This window comes from Lutra lutra, chromosome 9 (assembly GCF_902655055.1).
Source record: "Lutra lutra chromosome 9, mLutLut1.2, whole genome shotgun sequence".
Lineage (NCBI taxonomy): Eukaryota > Metazoa > Chordata > Mammalia > Carnivora > Mustelidae > Lutra > Lutra lutra.
In genome coordinates, this window is record NC_062286.1 from 20,763,186 (window position 1) to 20,781,756 (window position 18,571).

The following is an 18,571-nucleotide window of genomic DNA, read 5'->3' on the forward strand; positions in this document are numbered from 1 at the left end:
AAGAGACCTTAACGGTTCTGACAACCAGGGAGCCTGTGCTCTAACTCTAAAAACTTAATACATTTTTACTTTATAAGGAATCCACTGAATTTGTTTCCGTGTCTGTAACATGTGTTCAGTATCACCAGTCCTATTGATTTCACAGGGTTTAAAGATCTGGAAATATTAATACATTATATGAAAGGTATCTCTTAAGGAATAGAACTTTGAGTAAGGTATTGAAAGGAAAGGGAGCCAGAGAGGTCTTGAGGTATTAATATGACAGTGCGATTGACTTGAAGAAGGCAGCATCTCAGCTCCATGAAGCAGTTCAGTTGTCTGGAACTATAAAAGGCTGTTTTGAAAATTCTTTTTTTCAGATATCGTACTTAAAATTGGTAGAAATTTCTTTTATCCAAACTGTTACCTACTGGCAGAATCCCTTCTCTAGCAACCTTACTAAATCATCTTCCCGACTCTTCTGACACACACTCTGAGGGTCCGTGGGTTTGGAGGTGTAGGCAGATGAGCAGTTGAGAACTACTGATTTTAATAATATCGTGGAACTGTGTTGTCTCAAGTACTCGAATGCTTTTTAAATGTTGGAGTGACAAATTTTGGAAGTGCGTTGCTAATTAAATTTTCATTCATTTTTTTTTTTTCTCCTAACTTCAAGTGTCAGCTGATTGTTTGTCAAATGAGTAGCACCCGGTGCCCAGCTTTGAATTGGTTCCTGGTTCCTCTTTTCTTGGTTGTCCTGGTGGTAAACTTAGGAATAGCCTCTTACGTCGAGAGCATTCTCTTATATACTTTAACAGCTGTTTTCACTCTGGCCCACATCCATTATGGAGTACAAGTGGTGAGTAATCTAGAGCAGAATGGGTTCCATTTGGTTCTTATAAGTACTAGGAAAGGAGGTGAGGGGAAAATTTCAAAAGAAAGTTGCTTATTAAAGTAGCTGGAAGAATTTGGATATTCTCTATACATTTTGAATAATATCCAGGTGCATAATTTCAGATATCATTTCTCTGATGAATATGTCATAGTAACTTCAAATAATTTAAAGGCTGGATAATTATTATGAGGATTAGTTGTTTTTAAGTAGAAATGTAAATTGTTTTCTTGGTGAATGGAATTGTAAACTCTCACATGCTTTTATTTCTATGAGGACCAAATAATCCCATTTGTTGATGATTTATTTCTATACTTGCTTCATTAGCGTTAGGGACATTTTTACCAGGGGGAAATATTAGGAGAGAATGGATTTAGGGAGGATTTTGCATACCTTAATATTCTCTTCTAAAGCAAGAGACTAGTTTCAGGGCAAATGGATTAAGATAGATTGAAAATGAGAATTATGCAAGTTTATTTTCTTTCCTCGCACTTTAACAGTCTTTTCTAATTATCTTACGTATTTTAGTATGGTCTTATAAGTACGATTTTTAATTGTTGTACAATATTCCATCAAGGAGAGTACTTAATAATTACCCAGTGTGCTTAGTTATGATCCAGTTATTTTAACCATTTATGTTGTTTCCAACTTTTCACCTTTATAAATTAAAGTTAGAGTGAACAATCTGGAATATATTTTTCTTTGTTTTCTGACGGTAGTTTCATAGCAGTGAAAAATGTAAAAAGGTATTCATATTATTATTCATGTTTTTATGACTCTTAAAATGCTCCTATTTGGTATACTTGTCTTAAAAGGAACCCTGCTAGGACTCAGGTTGAGAAACAAAATGTTTTCTATACCGTTGAACATATTTTTAAAATGGGGGCACCTGTCATGCTTGGTAACTACTTTGTGCTGTGCATATGTTGCTAAACTTAGGTTTCTTCTCTTACGGTTCTCCCCAAAGTAGCCTACATTTGTTGGGATAAAATAAATGAAAAAAAAAAATCCATGATAACTAGGGATTATGACATGAAGACATAATTGTTTTTATTTGCACATATTAACATATATGCTTCACTTTGTATTAACACTTTTATCTTCTATTTCATCAGTCATGTATGAAATAGAATGTAGTTGTAAATGTCTTTTATAATTGTGTTAATTTATTATAACTCCTCAAGCATATCTTTAGGCAACTGTACGTGAACCAAGCCAAAACATTTTTTTCTTTAAATTACAGAAGTAGTACATTTTCACTGTTAAAAACTTGGAAAATAAATACAAGTTATCGAAGAAAAAAAAAAAATTCCGGGAACATCTTTTTTGTCTGTCTTTGTGCCCTTGCCACTTCTGCAACTTCTAACCAGAAGGTGAAATAGCAATACACAAAGCATTCACTTTTGAACTATTGACATATAAATAATAACAATAGAGCTAGGAAGTATCAAATAAATGATATTTGGTAACTGACACATAACCAGGGTCTTGCCTACCCACCAGGAATACCTTAACATGGCCTAAATCTCCTAAAATGTACAGATCTACTTTTATACAGTTTCTTCAGGATTAGGAATGATTACCTAGAAATGCTATAAGCAGTTGAATATTGAGTCAAACTATGTATGTAAATATTTGATCTACTAGATCTTATAAGTCAGCTAACCCTATAATTTTTCAGCAGTATTGGGTGTGAATCTTTGTGGTCCAGAGGGCTCTGGAAAGACTAGATGTTGGAGTTAGGTTTAAGTCCTAACCCTCCCAGGGGTAGTTCTGGAATTCTACAGAATTCTGTAGCCTTCTAGCTCTATAGCTATCCTAGAAAAGCCTTTTCTTTACTTCTGCTGAGTTTTGCCACATCAGTAAATTGTTATCTCCAGAGGGTGAATTCTGTGTCCTTTGAAAAAATTATTAGGGATATATTTGTCACTACCTCATGTTCTGGTTTTCCGCAGGTAAAGCAGCTGAGCAGCCATTTTCAGATTTATCCTTTCTCATTGAGGAAACCAAACTCAGATTGACTAGGAATGGAAGAAAAGAACATTGGCCTGTAATCTACAGAAAAAAGTACTGTAAATAAGATGCTTGTAAATATTTCATCCATCACCATTGAACTAAAATGACCTGCTTAACAGACCTGGGAACTCAAATTTGTAGAGTACTTGGACAGCAGGAGGGATACAAATGATCTGAACTTATGGAATTTTGGATCTGCTAACTCCCAACTTATTTTATTTTTTATAAAACCATGTGGCATTTTGGTTAAGCATAATGTACTTTAGACAAGCAAAATGTTTCTAGTGATTTTAGCTTCATGAATCTATGGTATTTTGGTTCATGCAGAGTTAAGGATGCTTTGTTTTTATTTTTAAAGTCCCCAAATTGGTTTAGGAACACTGATAACATTAAGAAAATGGCAAAATGTTTTCATATTTGGTACTACTTTAGTAGTAGGTCTTTAGCGGTGGAAGTTATCAATAGCCCAAATCTAAAACAGGGAAAAGGTAAGAGCAAGTCACCTTTAGCAAGAGATGCCAAATGATCACAGAACTATGATGTACAGTTAGTTGCCAAATACTGGTTTCTCTTTCCCATGGAAATGCCTTTTTTCCTCATGCGCTGAGAGAGCTGGTATATATATATTTAGATTCTCTAGTATTCTGGCTCTCTTTGTTTGGGAGAGATCTTGATAAATGACTTAATTTTCTTTTAAAGAAAAATGTTCAGTTGACTTACCAGAGAGTAGATCATAATTGTAGCTTACCCATTGACATGGTTCATCGTTTAAATGTGGCATTTCCCCCCTCAGCTGCAAGTTGCTGAGACTGGGTACCCGAGAACTATGTTTATATGAATGCATGTGACAGCCCCAGTCTTACAATAATTACTTGTAGGGAACGCAGGTAAACTTCCTTATAAGAGAAATTTACTTTGGACTTAGAAATCTCATGAGCCTCACTATGAATTCCCGCTATGAACCGCACTACAAAATTAGTTTTCTGATTCAGTTTGCCCTGCCTTCCTTCCTACCCTCCTTCCTTCCTTCTGTCCGTCCATCTCTTTTTTACGGAGGTGAGAGTGCTGTGTTTTTTATTTCATAAGGGTAAAGAAGTAGAAATTCTTCCCTTCCTGACTTGCCCGCTTCCCCATTTGAAGAAAGTTTTTGATATATATGCCTTACTGAGTACCTACTGTCTTTAATGTGACTTGGAATAATTTTTGAGGTTTACTGACAAACATAAAAATCCCTTTGACTTAACTGTGGTTGATCTGTAGATTACACCTTTTCATGAATGTGGATATATTATTTCTTTTTGACTCTGTCTCCATTTAGTTTGGTGGTGGTGAAATTTACTTGCTGATTTTCTTTTATTTTCCACCGAATGAAGTTTGTGCTTGAATGAAGAGTGTATCTTAAACCCTTTTTTTTTTTGGATGGATTGCACTTGGATAAAATAGGCACCACTGTGTTGATATGTAATTAAATTCTTAGCCATTATTTATCTATGAATGTGACCATTGTTAAATTTAATTATAGTGTATTCCTTTTTGAATTTCAGTCTGCTGCTTTGTAAAAATAACTATGTAATCGATATTTCAGCTTTTAAATTTGTAAATCCTAATCATTGTCATCTAGGCTATTAGAAATGAGGAGTCAAGGAGCTAACTTACGGTTCTGTACTCATTTTTAAAAATGGTTCATAAAGATTGAGATATATTCGGTGACTTTTTCTGAGACTGAACATGATGAGAAATGGATGCTGGAAAATGTGGATAGTGATTCTATGTTAATAAATTGCCATCATGGAGGTCAGAGAATGAACAAATTAAGTAACGGTAACTCTGTTTTTTGTAGACCTTGTTTTTTGTCATCTATAAAATTGAATAGGATTAAGTGGTAATTTGGGCTGGGAACAAAGCTTTGTTCTAAGGTTTCTGAGCTAATCATTTTACCTTTTGTTGATCTTGTACACAAGAATGAGATTAATCTGTATTATATAAGAAGAGAATTGAGAAATGTTTGTAAATGACAAATTTGGACCACAGGCTTTCTTCACCTTGTACAGTATAGTTAAAAAAAAAAACAAAGCCCTCTGGTGTAGGGTCATGTTCTATACTTTTGGGGCTATTTTACCTCAGAGTGTCTTTCTGTTCTTTTTCCATTGCATCAAGTTTATTTGAAATGGTTTTGTGCATGTACTTCATGACCTGTTTCTCCGTACGGGTAAAGAATTGCGCCACAGTTTTATTGACACCATTAGATGAAAGGTGGCTGTCAACAAGATGAAAGTGAAACTGAGTGAAGTACTGTTTGAGAATACCATGGACTTGTAAATCTTCAGTGGACTGCTGACTTTTTCTTGGTTTAGTCTGCCATCTTGAACTTACCCCGAAAGTCCCCATTTGTTGTTTAGTGATATAGCAGCTGAAGCAGGACTTAACTTGCAAATAGCTCTGTGCATTTGTGTCATACCAATTATCATAACATTTCCAAAGTATAAAAGATATTTCAGGCTTATGCATGATATTTTGGGGTGAGTCTTCCACCCCAGCCTTTCTCCAGCATACACTGAGCTGCCTTTGGGGAGCAATGGCATGGTTGGTCATACATGCATGTTTTCTGTACATTTCAGAATGGAGTGCCTTAGCCAGGCCAGATGTTTGCTTTGTGTTTCTGCTGACCAAAGTTATCTAGACCTGTGAGAAATTACTTGTCAGGTTATGGTATGAAAAATGTCCTTTCCTGCTTGTCAGAAATTAATTCCCCTATATTTGAGGGGAGCATGGGATAGAAAAATCCTTAAAATGCCTGGATAGAGTATGTTGTTGCTGCCTTTTCTGATCCCTTACTAACATTCATGATCTCTAGTGCATTACACAGTTTTAGATCCTCACAGTTGACACTGCCGTTCTTCCATTTATACATAATAGATGTAGTTCATGAGTTTTAGTTTCAAGTAATGGAGTGAATAACTTCAAAATAAAAAACTAAATAGTCCTTGGCCTTTTAATAATATCATGCTTAAAATATTTTAAATTCTAATTTTAAAAAGCTCCATGCTGATTATGGTCTAGAATGTTCTACTACTACCAACATGTCATTTATTTTAATATAGAGGTATGGGGAAGAGGAGTGTATGTCTAGAGTTGCCCAAATTCTAAACAGGTACTGAGAAAGCATTAATTATGACCTGGAGTCAGCTTTGGGGGAATATGGAAAAGAAAAATCAGGCATAGGGTCCGCCTGAAGGAGAGAAAGGATCACCTTAATGCCCAGTGCCTAAAGTGCTCAATGGTCCTAATGCAGTGCAGAGTTTAAAATTGTCACAATTTAAATTGTCGTTCCGCCACTAACTTCAAATTCATATGTGAATTTGAAAGGTTCCCAAGTGTTCAGTTTTCAAAGAATTTATTTTGTAGTCAGTCAAAAAACATTTGGAGTGTACCTTGCTTTCCGAAGTAGACTTTGCTTCTATAACCTGTGGAAAATAAAAAGATAAACTGAAGGTGTTTGAATCAGAGGGTCCCTTTCCCCTTTATATTTTAACTAGAAGCCCATGTGTAACTCTTCCTTTTCATTTTTCAGCCAGTCTTGCTTTTGACTTGCTACCTCCTTGGACAGAGACGCCCACTTGCTTTGAGCACCTAGGTCTTGCCACATTCCAAATCTCCTGGATTGCCTTAGATCTCTTGACATGTCAAGGACTGGGAATATGCCAGAGGGAACAGAGTAAACCCGATAGGCTAGAACTTTTGACTTTGGGTCCCCCAAAAAGCCAAAAACAAATACAGAAATCTTCGGTTGTGTTGAGTCCTGTGTTCTGAGTGGCTTTTATCTTGACCTCAGTTCTGGTCTTAATTGAGCACTCTATAGGAGATTTCTGGTCAGATGAGAATTTTCTTTGTCCTGTGAGGTGTCTTTGTAAGAGCATGTCCTTTCTTGAGCACCCTGTGGGTGAATTACCTTCCTAAGTTAGCTGCCAGTACTAGAACCTTCCAGAAGGAATTTTAATTAGTATGCTGCATTTGAAGCACTTTGACATGTACATTTTAAGTGAGTTTTAACAGTAATACGGTGTTAAACTAATCATTGTAAAACTTGAAAGTGTGATGCTCTGTACATCTTAGGAAGCTTAAGTAGATTTCTGATTTTTCCTTTATTAATTAGGTAACCCATGTGATTTGCATATTTTACTTTTCATCTTTGACAGTGGCACAGATGACTGACATATTGGTAGGCAGTTACATTAGGGTATATGGTAAATCATGGTTGTGTAGCTTTTCCAGAGAAAGTGGCGACATGTTCCTTGTGTGGAACCCTGGGAGTGGGATTTATTGGCTAATTCACTGCAGTGTTTCTACAGTGCAAAATAAAAGTAACCTTACTTTTTAATCCACTTGCTAATAATATGCTTCGCTCTTTAATAAACAAGTGTGCAAGAGATAGTAATCTAGCTGGGTTTTTGTTTGTTTGTTTTGTTTTGTTTTTAGGCAGGGACCTGCTCTTTAGACAGAGATCTTAAATGAGCTTATATTTAGGGAAGCAAAAGATGTTCTGTCATTTGTAGCCCTCTCACAGGTGGCCTGAGTGAGGGAGTGGTGTTTCATTTTGTCAGAAAGACCAGGTTCCCAGAATTGGAAAGTAGTACATGGACTGATTTTAGAATATTTCAACAAGGCCTTATCTCTGTAGGAAAGTCTATTTGGACCTAACAGAAGGTTTGTCTGGTCTTCTATAGACCCATTCATGTTGTTTTACTCTTCACAGAATCATTTTTAGAAAGGTAGGCTAAATCAGAGTGGTGCTGTTTTTAAACCTTGTGAATTGGATCATGGCCATATAGTACCTAATGCGACATGGAACTTAGAGACAGTATTAAAGATACCAGGTGTGGGGGAGCCTGGCTGGCTCAGTTGGTAGAGCGTGCGACTCTTATTCTCAGGGTTGTGTGTTCGAACCCCATGTTCGGTGTCGAGATTACTTAAAAGAATCTTAAAAACAAAACCAAACAACCAGGAATGGCTAAATGCGAGGATGCCTTATGGCTCTTTGGCTAAAGTCTTCTCTTGACCAGTTTCTGTAGATAATGATTAAGATTAGAATTGATTTATTTTTTTTATTAAAACATACCCAATTTGCCATGAGTCTGATACTCTTGACAAGCACGTTTTTATCTCTAAAGTAAGTTCTTCACCTTGCTTGGGACCTGCTTAGTATGTGATGTTATTAACCCGTTTATGGGAGGAGTTTTCATTTTGCAAGATCTGTGAATGTTGCGTTTTAAATCTGTTTGAATTACTGGTATCATTCCGCAGCAGATTCTAACAACTGCTAATTAAAACTGCCCACAATATTAACACTGTAGGTTATTTTGTTTCGCTAACTTACTCTATTAGCTTTCAAGAGACAAAGTCCCAGTGACATGTAATGACTTGCTCGTTCCAAAATGTGCCAAGAGAGCGGACTTCAGTATTAAACTCCAAATTTCAATTGTTTAAAAAAAAAAAAGCATTTTCTCTGGGTAATGGGGAGGCAGTGAATTACTGCCCAGATGCAAACTCCCTACCGCCTACCTTGTCCCCTTACCCTCCCATCCAACATATAATAGATTAAATTTGCAGGAATTTAACTGTAGGAAGAGAAGTTGGTACTTTTCTGAGTAAGGCTTCATGCCCTGTGACTAAGAAGAGGTGGCGGGAATCACGGCCGAATCAGTGACTCAGCTGTGTTGCTTGAGCCATCGCAGTTCGCTTTGGGTAGCATTCTGAAATGAAAGGATGACTCCTTCCCTTCTCAGAAGGGAAACAACATCTAGAAACAACACCACTTAAGCAGCCAGCATGTGTTAGCGACAAGTAGAGTATATTAGAGTGGAAGATAAAGGGGAGCACAAAGTCTTTTGTTTCCTCTTTCAAGTCGTACCATGAGCTTTTTCATCATCGGTCTGTCCAGAACTTGCTGTGTTCATCATAAATAACATCGCATTTATTTTACCTGGTTATGGTTATGGTGTGGCGTGTGTATGTACATATTTAATATGGACACATATTTCTGCATTATATGTATGATACGTTCCTTTACCCGTGCAGTCCGTTCTTGATTATCTGCAACATGGTGAGCCCTCCTTAGAGTGTTCTCTTCTCGTGGACCTAGCTTGTAGCCCGTAACTCTTGTGAAGCCTCTTCCCGCTCCGGAGCCACAGTCTCTCCTATTTGCAGTTCCTCTTCATCCCCAAGGAAGGGCCTTGAAATATGTCACTTTCTGTTTCCCTTTCACCAGAGATTGCGAATGAGAAAGATCGCTGCTTCCACCGGGTTTGAGGCTTCTGGCTCTGAAGGATGATGCAGCCCTGGCCCAGAGGCAGGTTGGGAGCAGTTGTGCTCAGGGGCTCGATGAGGGGGAAAAAATCCAGCCCTTGCCGAACCGGGGCTTCATAACTTGCTTAAATTCCTGAGCTCCAGTGTTGCGAGGTCTTAGGTAATTTGACGCACAAGTAGATGACAGCTGTGCGTTCTCACCGTCACTTTCGCATCGTTGGTGTTACTGTTCTCCATTGCGAGCCCAGATAATCAAGACCCGACTGTTTCTTGCCACTGGATTCTGGAAGCCTTGCCCTTTCAACTGGATTTGTGTTCGTTTCTGCTGCTGTGAACCCCAAAAGTAATGCAGTAGGTTTTAATTTAAAATTGTTTAATTCTATTGTTGATAAATATTTATTGTAATAAAAGTAAAGAGTAAATAATTTTTAAATCCTTTTAACTGTTTTCAGATTGTCTTCTTTGTTTGTCCTTGGTAGGTGCAAGAGGGGAGGGAGCTGTGGGGAGAAAAATAATGTCCAGCCACTTGCTTAAGAGTTACTGATTATTTTAAAACAAAACATTAAATGTTTTTTTCTTTTGTTTGTTTAAAGAAAGATCAGCCCAGGGGAGCCTGGATGGCTTAGTTAAGCGTCTGTCTTTGACTAAGGTCATGATCCCAGGGTCCTGGGTTCTAGCCCTACCATGGGTCTCCCTGCTCTGGGGGAACCTACTTCTCCGCCCCTCCTCCCACTCCTTCTCTCTCTCTCTCTCTCAAATAAATAAAATCTTAAAATAAAAAAAAAATAACGACCAGCCTGCTTGCTCCTGGGTGTTCTGCAGTCCTGGGCCCTGTTTCAGAAAGCAGAGTACCAGGCAGGTGGCAGTAACAGCGGTTCATGTTGTCCTGCTCTTGACTTCCCCAGAACTGGGCACTGGGCAGTGTATAATAATACTGGGTCACACTCAAGTTAGTTTGTGAGGTGGTTGTCTCGTACTTAAAAACATTTTCCTACAGAAAGAATGTTAATTTTCCAGACTAATTCCATAAGAACTGAATGACCCACACTTGGTACAATTAAATGTTAGGGTATGAATCATAAGCTTTATTGAAAAACCTCATATTTCCCAACATTGCTTCTGAGAATATTTCCTGTCTTTTACATCAGAATTGATCTCCCCACTTCTAGCAGCAGGTAATATTATTATTATTTTTTCCTGTAAGAGGTTTAAAGAAGGTGAGGGGAAAGTCCCTATTGCAGCCCAGGCTAGTTGTCCAGCAGTGTGCTCATAGTCCCCTGGCCCTCCCAGCCTCTTGGTTGCACTAGCAGTTGTTACCCCTGCCCTTCTGTCTGCAGACCTCCAGCACCCAGTCCGTGCCTGACGGCATCGCAGGTGTGTCCTAGGTAAGCAGCGCGGGTCTGTCCCAGCCTAGACGCCTTGCTTCCAGAATGTCCTGCTCTTCTTCCTGCTCTCATCTTTTCTCCTTGCTTGCAAGTTCCCCTAAAGCAAACTTGATATCTGCTCCTTCCATTTTTCTTTTTGCCTTCATTCTGAAAATTTCTCAAGACCTCCCAAGCTTTTAATGCCATGACCATTTCTTTGTCATGTTCGGCCTGGCAAGCTTTGACCTGGGGCAAGTTACTTATTTTTTTTTCAGAGACTCAGTTTCTTCACCTGTAAAATGGGATTATTAATATTGCCGCAGTCATGCATATGTGCTATGAATGATGCAAGGAGGTATTTAGCACAGTGTGTGGTCTAAGGTAGGTGCTTGGTTTCTACTAATAACTTTGAACTCTTCCCTAAGCCTTATGACCTACTTGTGACTCCCCTTCTTCCTTCCCTTCCCTGTTCCATCCTTCGTACCTTTAGTAGTCAATACATAAAGATGATGGGTGAGGCAGTTCTAAAAATAACTTGGAAATGAATAAAAGAAGATTGCCTTCTGAGAATCTATTAGTAAAATTCACACAAATTGGGAGACAGGAATAAGCCAAGAAATTATGTAAATGTTTGATGGGATGATTTGCTATAATCTTATGGATGTGGAATTAAGTATGTGACTTGACTTCATAGACTAAAATCTAGTCAGTGTATCATTTCCCTGGAAAAAGACTATATACTGAAGGTAGATGGCAAGCCTGTTGCATAGCAAAAGAAGCCCATATATCCAGAAGAGTTTGCGTTTATCATCCCATACTTACCCAGGGATGGGATGAAAGGACTGTTGGGTCTTTGTGGCAAGTTATACTCATTGTGGGCCCCTGAATTCGTTGCAGTCAATCGTACAACATCAAGAAACTTGCCAGTTATAGTTTGATTTCCTTTGGAGAGCAGCCACAGATACGTGCTAGTCACAGGTCATAAATACACATGCTTATGTCAGTTGTAGTTTCCTGCTCAGATTAGGGTATCCTCTTTCTTTCGTGAACTTATTAGTGTAAGTTCTCCAAAGCTGTTTTTTTTTTTTTAAAGATATTATTTATTTGTTTGACAGAGACACAGCGAGAGAGGGAACACAAGCAGGGGGAGTGGGAGAGGGAGAAGCAGGATCCCCACTGAGCAGAGAGGCTGATGCGGGGCTCGGTCCCAGGACCCTGGGATCATGACCTGAGCCGAAGGCAGAGGCTTTAACCCACTGAGCCACCCAGGTGCCCCGGGAGAGAGACTCTTAAGCAGGCTCCATGCCAACACAAAACACGACACGGGGCTTGGTCTCACAACCCTGATATCACGACCCAAGCTGATATCAAGAGTCAGATGTTTACTGAACTACCCAGGCACCCCAGAAATCTGTTGCATTTCTATACACCAATAATGAAGCAGCAGAAAGGAATCAATCCCATTTACAATTGTGTCAAACACACTAAGATGCCTAAGAATAAACCAAACCAAAGATGTAAAAGATCTGTACTCTGAAAACTATAAAACACCGATGAAAGAAATAGAAAACACCACAAAGAAATGGAAACATTATATGCTCATGGATTGAAAGAACAAATATTGTTTAACTGTCTATTACTACTTATAACAATCTACACATTTAATGCAATCCCCATCAAAATACCAACAGCATTTTTCACACAACTAGAACAAACAATCCCCAAATTTGTATGGAGCCACAAAAGACTCCGAATAGCCAAAGCAACCTTGGAAAAGCAAAGCAAAGCTGGAGGCATCGCAATTCCAGACTTCCAAGTTATAGTACAAAGCTGTAGTGATCAAAAGAGTACGATACTGGCAGAAAAAAAAGATGCAGAGATCAGTGGAACAGAATAGAAAACCCAGAAATGAACTCACAACTATATGCAATTAATTGTTAATAAAGCAGAAAAGAATATCTGGTGGGAAAAAGAAGTCTCTTCAACAAATGATGGGGGGAGGGGGAGAATGGCCCACTTTCTTACACTGTACACATAAATAATTTCAAAATGGATTAAAGACCTAAATGTGAGATATGAAAACATAAAGATCCCAGAAGAGAACACAGGCAGTAACTTCCTTGATATCAGCCTTATTTTCTGTTCATTTTTCCTCCCTATATACTAGATACATTTCAAATAGACTTGGCTTACATTCTACACATTGTGTTACATCTTCTCTTTCTCATTTAATCTTTATCTCTTTCTAGGTCAGATCCATTCTTAGAGGCTGCATTGTTTTCCAACCCCTGAAAACTTTACCAGTTCCTCTATTGATGGATTTTGGGGTCATACCAGTTTTTTAATATTATAAATATCTGCAGTGAGCAAACACACCTGTGTACATTTCTTTCACTCAGCAAACACTGGTTGTGCACTTACTACATACTAGGTATTATGCTAGGCGCTATTTGTACAGTACTGAATGAAACTGATGTCATTTTCAGCCAGCGAAGGTAGAGCCCACGTCCCATTATCTCCCGGGGAATGAAACCACAGGCCGGCAAGCAAATGCCGGAGGGGGGGCGGGGCGGGGCCTGAGGTGCCGCGGGCGCGCGCGCGTGCGCGCACTCCAGCTGCCAGTCAGGTGACTGCCCTCCCTGGCAACGGCTTGTTTTTAGCAACCGGCGGCGGTGTGGCGGTGGTCCAGGAGGAGCTGCCTAGGGCGGGAGGCACCTGTCATGAATCCGCCGGGACCCCTGGGGGTCCTGGAGGAGAAGGAGGAGGAACACTTGTCCACCCCGATTCTTGGGCCGTCCATACATTCTGACAACCCTCAGGAGCGGATCCAGGCCCGGCGCCTCCGCATCGCCGCGCGCCTAGAAGCCCGGAGGCGGTGAGCGGGGCGGTCTGGGCGGGTCCTCAGCGGGGAGCCCCGGGTGCCGGCGACGCAGGGCAGGGACGAGGCGGGCGCTTTCCCTTGGCGGGAGGCTCTGAGGGGAGCGGCGGGCGGGCCCCGCGTGTGAGCGGAAAGATAGGCGGTGAGATAGGAAGAATTTCTTCCACAAGGTTCCATCAAGCAAAGTATGGGATATGAAGACATTCAACACACTTGTAAAGTCAAAGACGGAAAGAACAGTCCTCTCAGCACTTTTACGGAGAGCCTGCTGTGCCGTGCGCTGCGAGCAGTACATTGAAGACACAGGCCATCTGTGACATCCCCTGGGAGGTCTTTCTTTCCTTCTTCCATCCCAGCCTGCCTTCCACAAGCATTTCTGCCGTGGACCTCAGCTGTCACTTCTGCAGGTCTCAGTGGCTTATCTGGTTGTATGACACAAATCCTCATCCCTGAAGGGTCTGAGACTAATAATCATACCCTTCTCAGGCCAGGGTTGTTGCGCATGTCCATTCACGGACACAGTGGGCTGTCATGTACCAAGAGGCACCTGCATGATCTTCTGAATTCCTGAACACCTCTCTGTGTGACAGCACTTGTACCTTGCCCTGGTGGCCAGGGTCAGCTACCCTACCAAGATGGTGACTTCTTGTCTGCTGGCCATTTGGACGCAAGGGGCCCAGAGAGGTGTGACAGTGTTCCAACAAAACTTTACTTATGGACACTGCAGTTTGAATGTAGTATGTTCACGTATCACAAAATAGTCTTCAGATATTGATCTTATTTTCTGAGATCATTTTTAAAAGATTTTATTTATTTGACAGACAGAAATCACAAGCAGGCAGAGAAGCAGGCAGAGAGAGAGAGGAAGGGAAGCAGGCTCCCTGCTGAGCAGAGAGCCGGAAGCGGGGCTCAATCTCAGGACCCTGGGATCATGACCTGAGCCAAAGGCAGAGGCTTTAACCCACTGAGCCACCCAGGCGCCCCCAAGATCACTTTTTAAGATAAATTTTAGGTTTGCAGCAAAATTGAGTGGAAAATACAGAGATTTTCCAGTCCACTACCTGCCCCCACGCATGCGCAGCCTGTCCCACTATCAACATCCTCCAGAGTGGCACATTTGTAACAAATGATGAAACTGAGTCGACACATCATCACCCTAAGTTCATAGTTTACATCATGACTCACTCTTGGTGTTCTATGGATTTTGACAAATGTAATGACATGTGTCCACAATTATGGTATCATACAGAATAGTTTCATTGTCCTAAAAATCCTCTGTGCTCTGCTTAGTCATCTGATCTTTTTTTTTTTTTTTTTAACCATTTCAAAAGTGTAAAAATCATTCTTTACTTATGAGCCCTACAAAAATCGGTGGGTCATATTTGGCTCATAGGCCAATCTGATGTAATGAATCAATGTAATGTTCTGCGGGATATCCAGATGGTCCTTATCTCTTCAGACTGTATTTTAACTGAGATCAGGAGAATTAATGTGACCCTGTAAGTATGTGGGTTATACGAGTAAACATTGTCATCTGTCAGATGTAAATGTGAACTTCCTGATCCCTTTTCTGGATTGAAGTAGAAAATAACACATTTGGCCCAATCAACAGCTGCTTTGTGTGTGCTTTAGACCACCCTTCTGCTCTAGCAAAGATACCACACCTGCATGGCAGCCAAGATCAGGACAAGTCCTTGGCCGAGCTTGCAGTATTGATAATCATTTTCTCAGATCCATCCAGTTTTTGCAGGGGCCAGAGTGGTGATTTAAATGGAGACTTGATCGGGATCACCCCTCCTGTATCCTTGACATCCTTAAGGGTGACACTAATCCCCCCCCTTAAGGGTGACGTCCATTCGGCCTTCCCTGTCATGATAGCTCTTACCCACAGGCCCAGGACTTGATGTGGGAGTTTCTCAAGTTCCTAAGTATGTTGAGATCACTCTGATTGCTCTTTGAGGGAATGGCTTGGAGAAGCCAGAAGTGTAATTAAGGAGAGCAGTTAGGAAACCGTTGCATTGGTCTGGGTGATGGATGAAGTTGGTCTGGTAGGATTGGAGAGAAAGCAGATGTGCTCAAGACATGTGTTAGAGCTTCAAGTGCCTGGATTTCCTGATTGGGGATATGCTGGTGGAAGACAGGGAAAAGGCAACAATGGCTAGAACAGCTGGGTAGGTGGTAGTGCCTTGTATTGAAACGATAAAGCTACGGGGGGAAGTGAGGCAGCAGGATTTGGAAATCAGAGTTTGGCCTTGGACATATTAAATGAAATTGGATTCTGGAAGACATTAAAACTGACATGTCTATTAGGCAGCTGGACATGGGTCTGAAACTCAGAAGAGAATTCTGGATTAGAGAGGTCAGTGCAGAGGGTCAACAGCATTATGATTGTATTGAAAACCATAGGAAAGGATTGACTTACGCTGGAAAAGAGGATAAAAAGATGAGAGGAGAGCTCATGCCAAGCCCTAGGAAAGCTGTGCATTTAGAAACAGATAGAAAAGGGAACACTGACAGAGGATTATCTCCATGATCTAAAGATGCCATCGAGTGACCAGTGGTGCTGCTGGGAAAGTGAAAATGCAAGGTACAGAGGTGGACCCGATGAGTTTAACACCCTGAGCTGGGGAGTTTTTAAAATAATAATAGCCTGAAAAGGAGAGTGTTTTCTTCTATTGAACTTTGTTTATGTAACCAGGCCAATGAAAAAAATTTTAAAAATAAAATTTACAATATGAAATAAGAAAACAGGGACAGATCGATACCTTTTAATTACATTACTGTATTTTTGGGTGGGAAAGGAAGGAAAAACATGAAGTGTTTCCAAAAGAATTCTGTGAGGTTTAGCGAATGATTACATGTAGAACGACAGAACTGAACTAAACAGAGTTCAGCTTCTTCATGTTTTCAATAGCTGGGCTGTTGTTCATGTCAAATTCCTCTTTTTCTTTTTTCTTTTTTTTTTTTTTTTAAGATTTTACGTATTTATTTGAGAGATAGAGAAAGAGAGAGTACAAAAGGAGAGAGAGAGGGAGAGAAGCAGACTCACCAAGCTGAGAGCCCGACACAGGGCTCCATCCCAGGACCCTGAGATCACAACCTGAGCTGAAGGCAGACGCCCAACTGTCTGAGCTACCCAGGAGCCTCATATATCAAATCCCTCTTGTGCTGGGAGATGTAGTACCTTGGGGGTTGGGGATTTACCCTGTGCCTGAGCTGGGACGACAGAGCCATTTTAGACATGCCCTCAGAACACGTGCGTGCCCCTTAGTCTGTGTGGGTCACACGCCAACTGTATTCTTTTTGTTTTCTGAATTAACTTCCTTGTTAAAGGATAAGGCATAGAAAGTTGCTGTATTGAAGCCTACATACATATTTTCTTTCTTAAGATTTTTTTTAAAGTAATCTCTACACTCAACATGGGGCTCGAACTCACAACCCTGAGATCAAGAGTCTCATGTTCTTCCAACTGAGCCTGCCAGGTGCCCCCATACATATTATTAAAAATTAACATAGCTGTAGAAATTGTTTAGAACTTAGATTAACAGAAGATTTTTTCAGAAAAGAGTGTTTTGTCACTGACCTTGTTTTGTTGTTGGCACAGGTTAATAATACACAGACAGACTTTTAGTCCACTATCATTTTTATTTTTTAATTTAATTTATTTTTTATTTATATATATATATTTTTATTTCTTTTCAGCGTAACAGAATTCATTGTTTTTGCACCACACCCAGTGCTCCACGCAATACGTGCCTTCCATAATATCCACCACCTGGCTCCCCCAACCTCCCACCCCCTGTCCCTTCAAAACCCTCAGATTGTTTTTCAGAGTCCAATGCTTTATTTTTTTTAAAAGATTTTATTTATTTATTTGACAGAGAGAGATCACAAGTAGGCAGAGAGGCAGGCAGAGAGAGAAGGAAGCAGGCTTCCCGCTGAGCAGAGAGCCCGATGCGGGGCTCGATCCCAGGACTCTGGGATCATGACCTGAGCCAAAGGCAGAGGTTTTAACCCACTGAGCCACCCAGGCACCCCACACTGTATCATTTTTAAATGATCTGTAGCCCCCTTGATTGCCTCTGGTGCCCACCACCCTAAGTGCTGGAGCCTCAGTATACCATTGAGGTGTAGTTTTAGGGAAGAAGCTGTTAATAGAATCAAATGTCAAATAAAAATAAAGAATGGGTTTAATAGGCTAAAGCTCCTGAAAATCCCAGTCTCTACTGTCTCAGTTGAAGTTTGAAATTCCTGGAGATGTGACTCCAGTGTAAGGATGGCAGATGGAACACATACATTTATCTTGGATCTCTATCAAAACTCCATTAGCATGACATTTAAAGGGATTAAATAAAAAAGACATAAACCCAAAAAGTCAAGCAAAACAGAAGGGACTCAACAGCAACAACATTTGGAAGCTGGGAAGCATAAGGACAGATGGTAAATGGTCTCGCAGATTCAAGACTATGGAAATATAAACTAGCAGTGAGGAAAGCCGAGAGCCCCCCCCCCAACCTTGATTTACTCCGCAGTAAACCTGCAAAACACCAGGAAATTGGAAGCATCAGGTTCAAGTGGAAGTAGAGATGAAGAAGGGGACTAAAGTCAGGAAAATAGTTGGATGCCAGGAACCTTTTCCCCGCCTTGCACAAAAGATGGGAGGTTTGGAGGATCTGCAGTTTGGGGGGTGCTGGGCAGAGATGAGGCAGAAACACTGTACTAAACACAGTGGCCACAGGCACACTGCCACTGAGACCTTGTAGTCCTTCTGCCTGTTCGGGGAATATGGGCAAGTTGGAGCTTCACACACCGGCAGGAGACAAGTCTCTGGAAAATTCGACCAGCTGCCAAGAAAAGATTTAAAGACACCGACGTTCAGAGTTGCCCACAAGGCGATCCAAGTAGACGGTCCTGTGCTGAAGTTCATTGTTGTCAAGCTGCACCCTTGCATTCAGAACTTCTTCAGCTCTCCATTTTTTTTTATTTTTGACAGATTGAGATTCCAAGTAGACAGACAGGCAGGCGGAGAGAAGGGGAAGCAGGCTCCCTGCCGAGCAGAGAGCCCTTGCAGGGCTCCATCCCAGGACCCTGAGATCAGGACCTGAGCCAAAGGCAGAGGCTTAACCCACTGAGCCACCC

At 40.7% G+C, this 18,571-nt stretch overlaps 2 protein-coding genes across 3 annotated transcripts in view; both read left to right on the top strand.

Moving 5' to 3' along the window:
- SELENOI (selenoprotein I) overlaps positions 1-7,877 on the top strand; it is a 39,794-nt gene extending 31,917 nt beyond the window's left edge. Inside the window, exons 9-10 of the mRNA XM_047745213.1 lie at positions 656-838; positions 2,827-7,877. Coding sequence (XP_047601169.1) covers positions 656-838; positions 2,827-2,925 — 282 coding nt within the window. The 3' untranslated portion in view covers positions 2,926-7,877. The remainder of the gene's footprint in view (positions 1-655; positions 839-2,826) is intronic.
- Positions 7,878-13,174: 5,297 nt separating this feature from the next.
- DRC1 (dynein regulatory complex subunit 1) overlaps positions 13,175-18,571 on the top strand; it is a 42,127-nt gene continuing 36,730 nt past the window's right edge. For both annotated transcript variants that reach the window (XM_047746686.1, XM_047746687.1), the window contains exon 1: positions 13,175-13,429. In XM_047746686.1, coding sequence (XP_047602642.1) covers positions 13,275-13,429 — 155 coding nt within the window. In that variant the 5' untranslated portion in view covers positions 13,175-13,274. The remainder of the gene's footprint in view (positions 13,430-18,571) is intronic.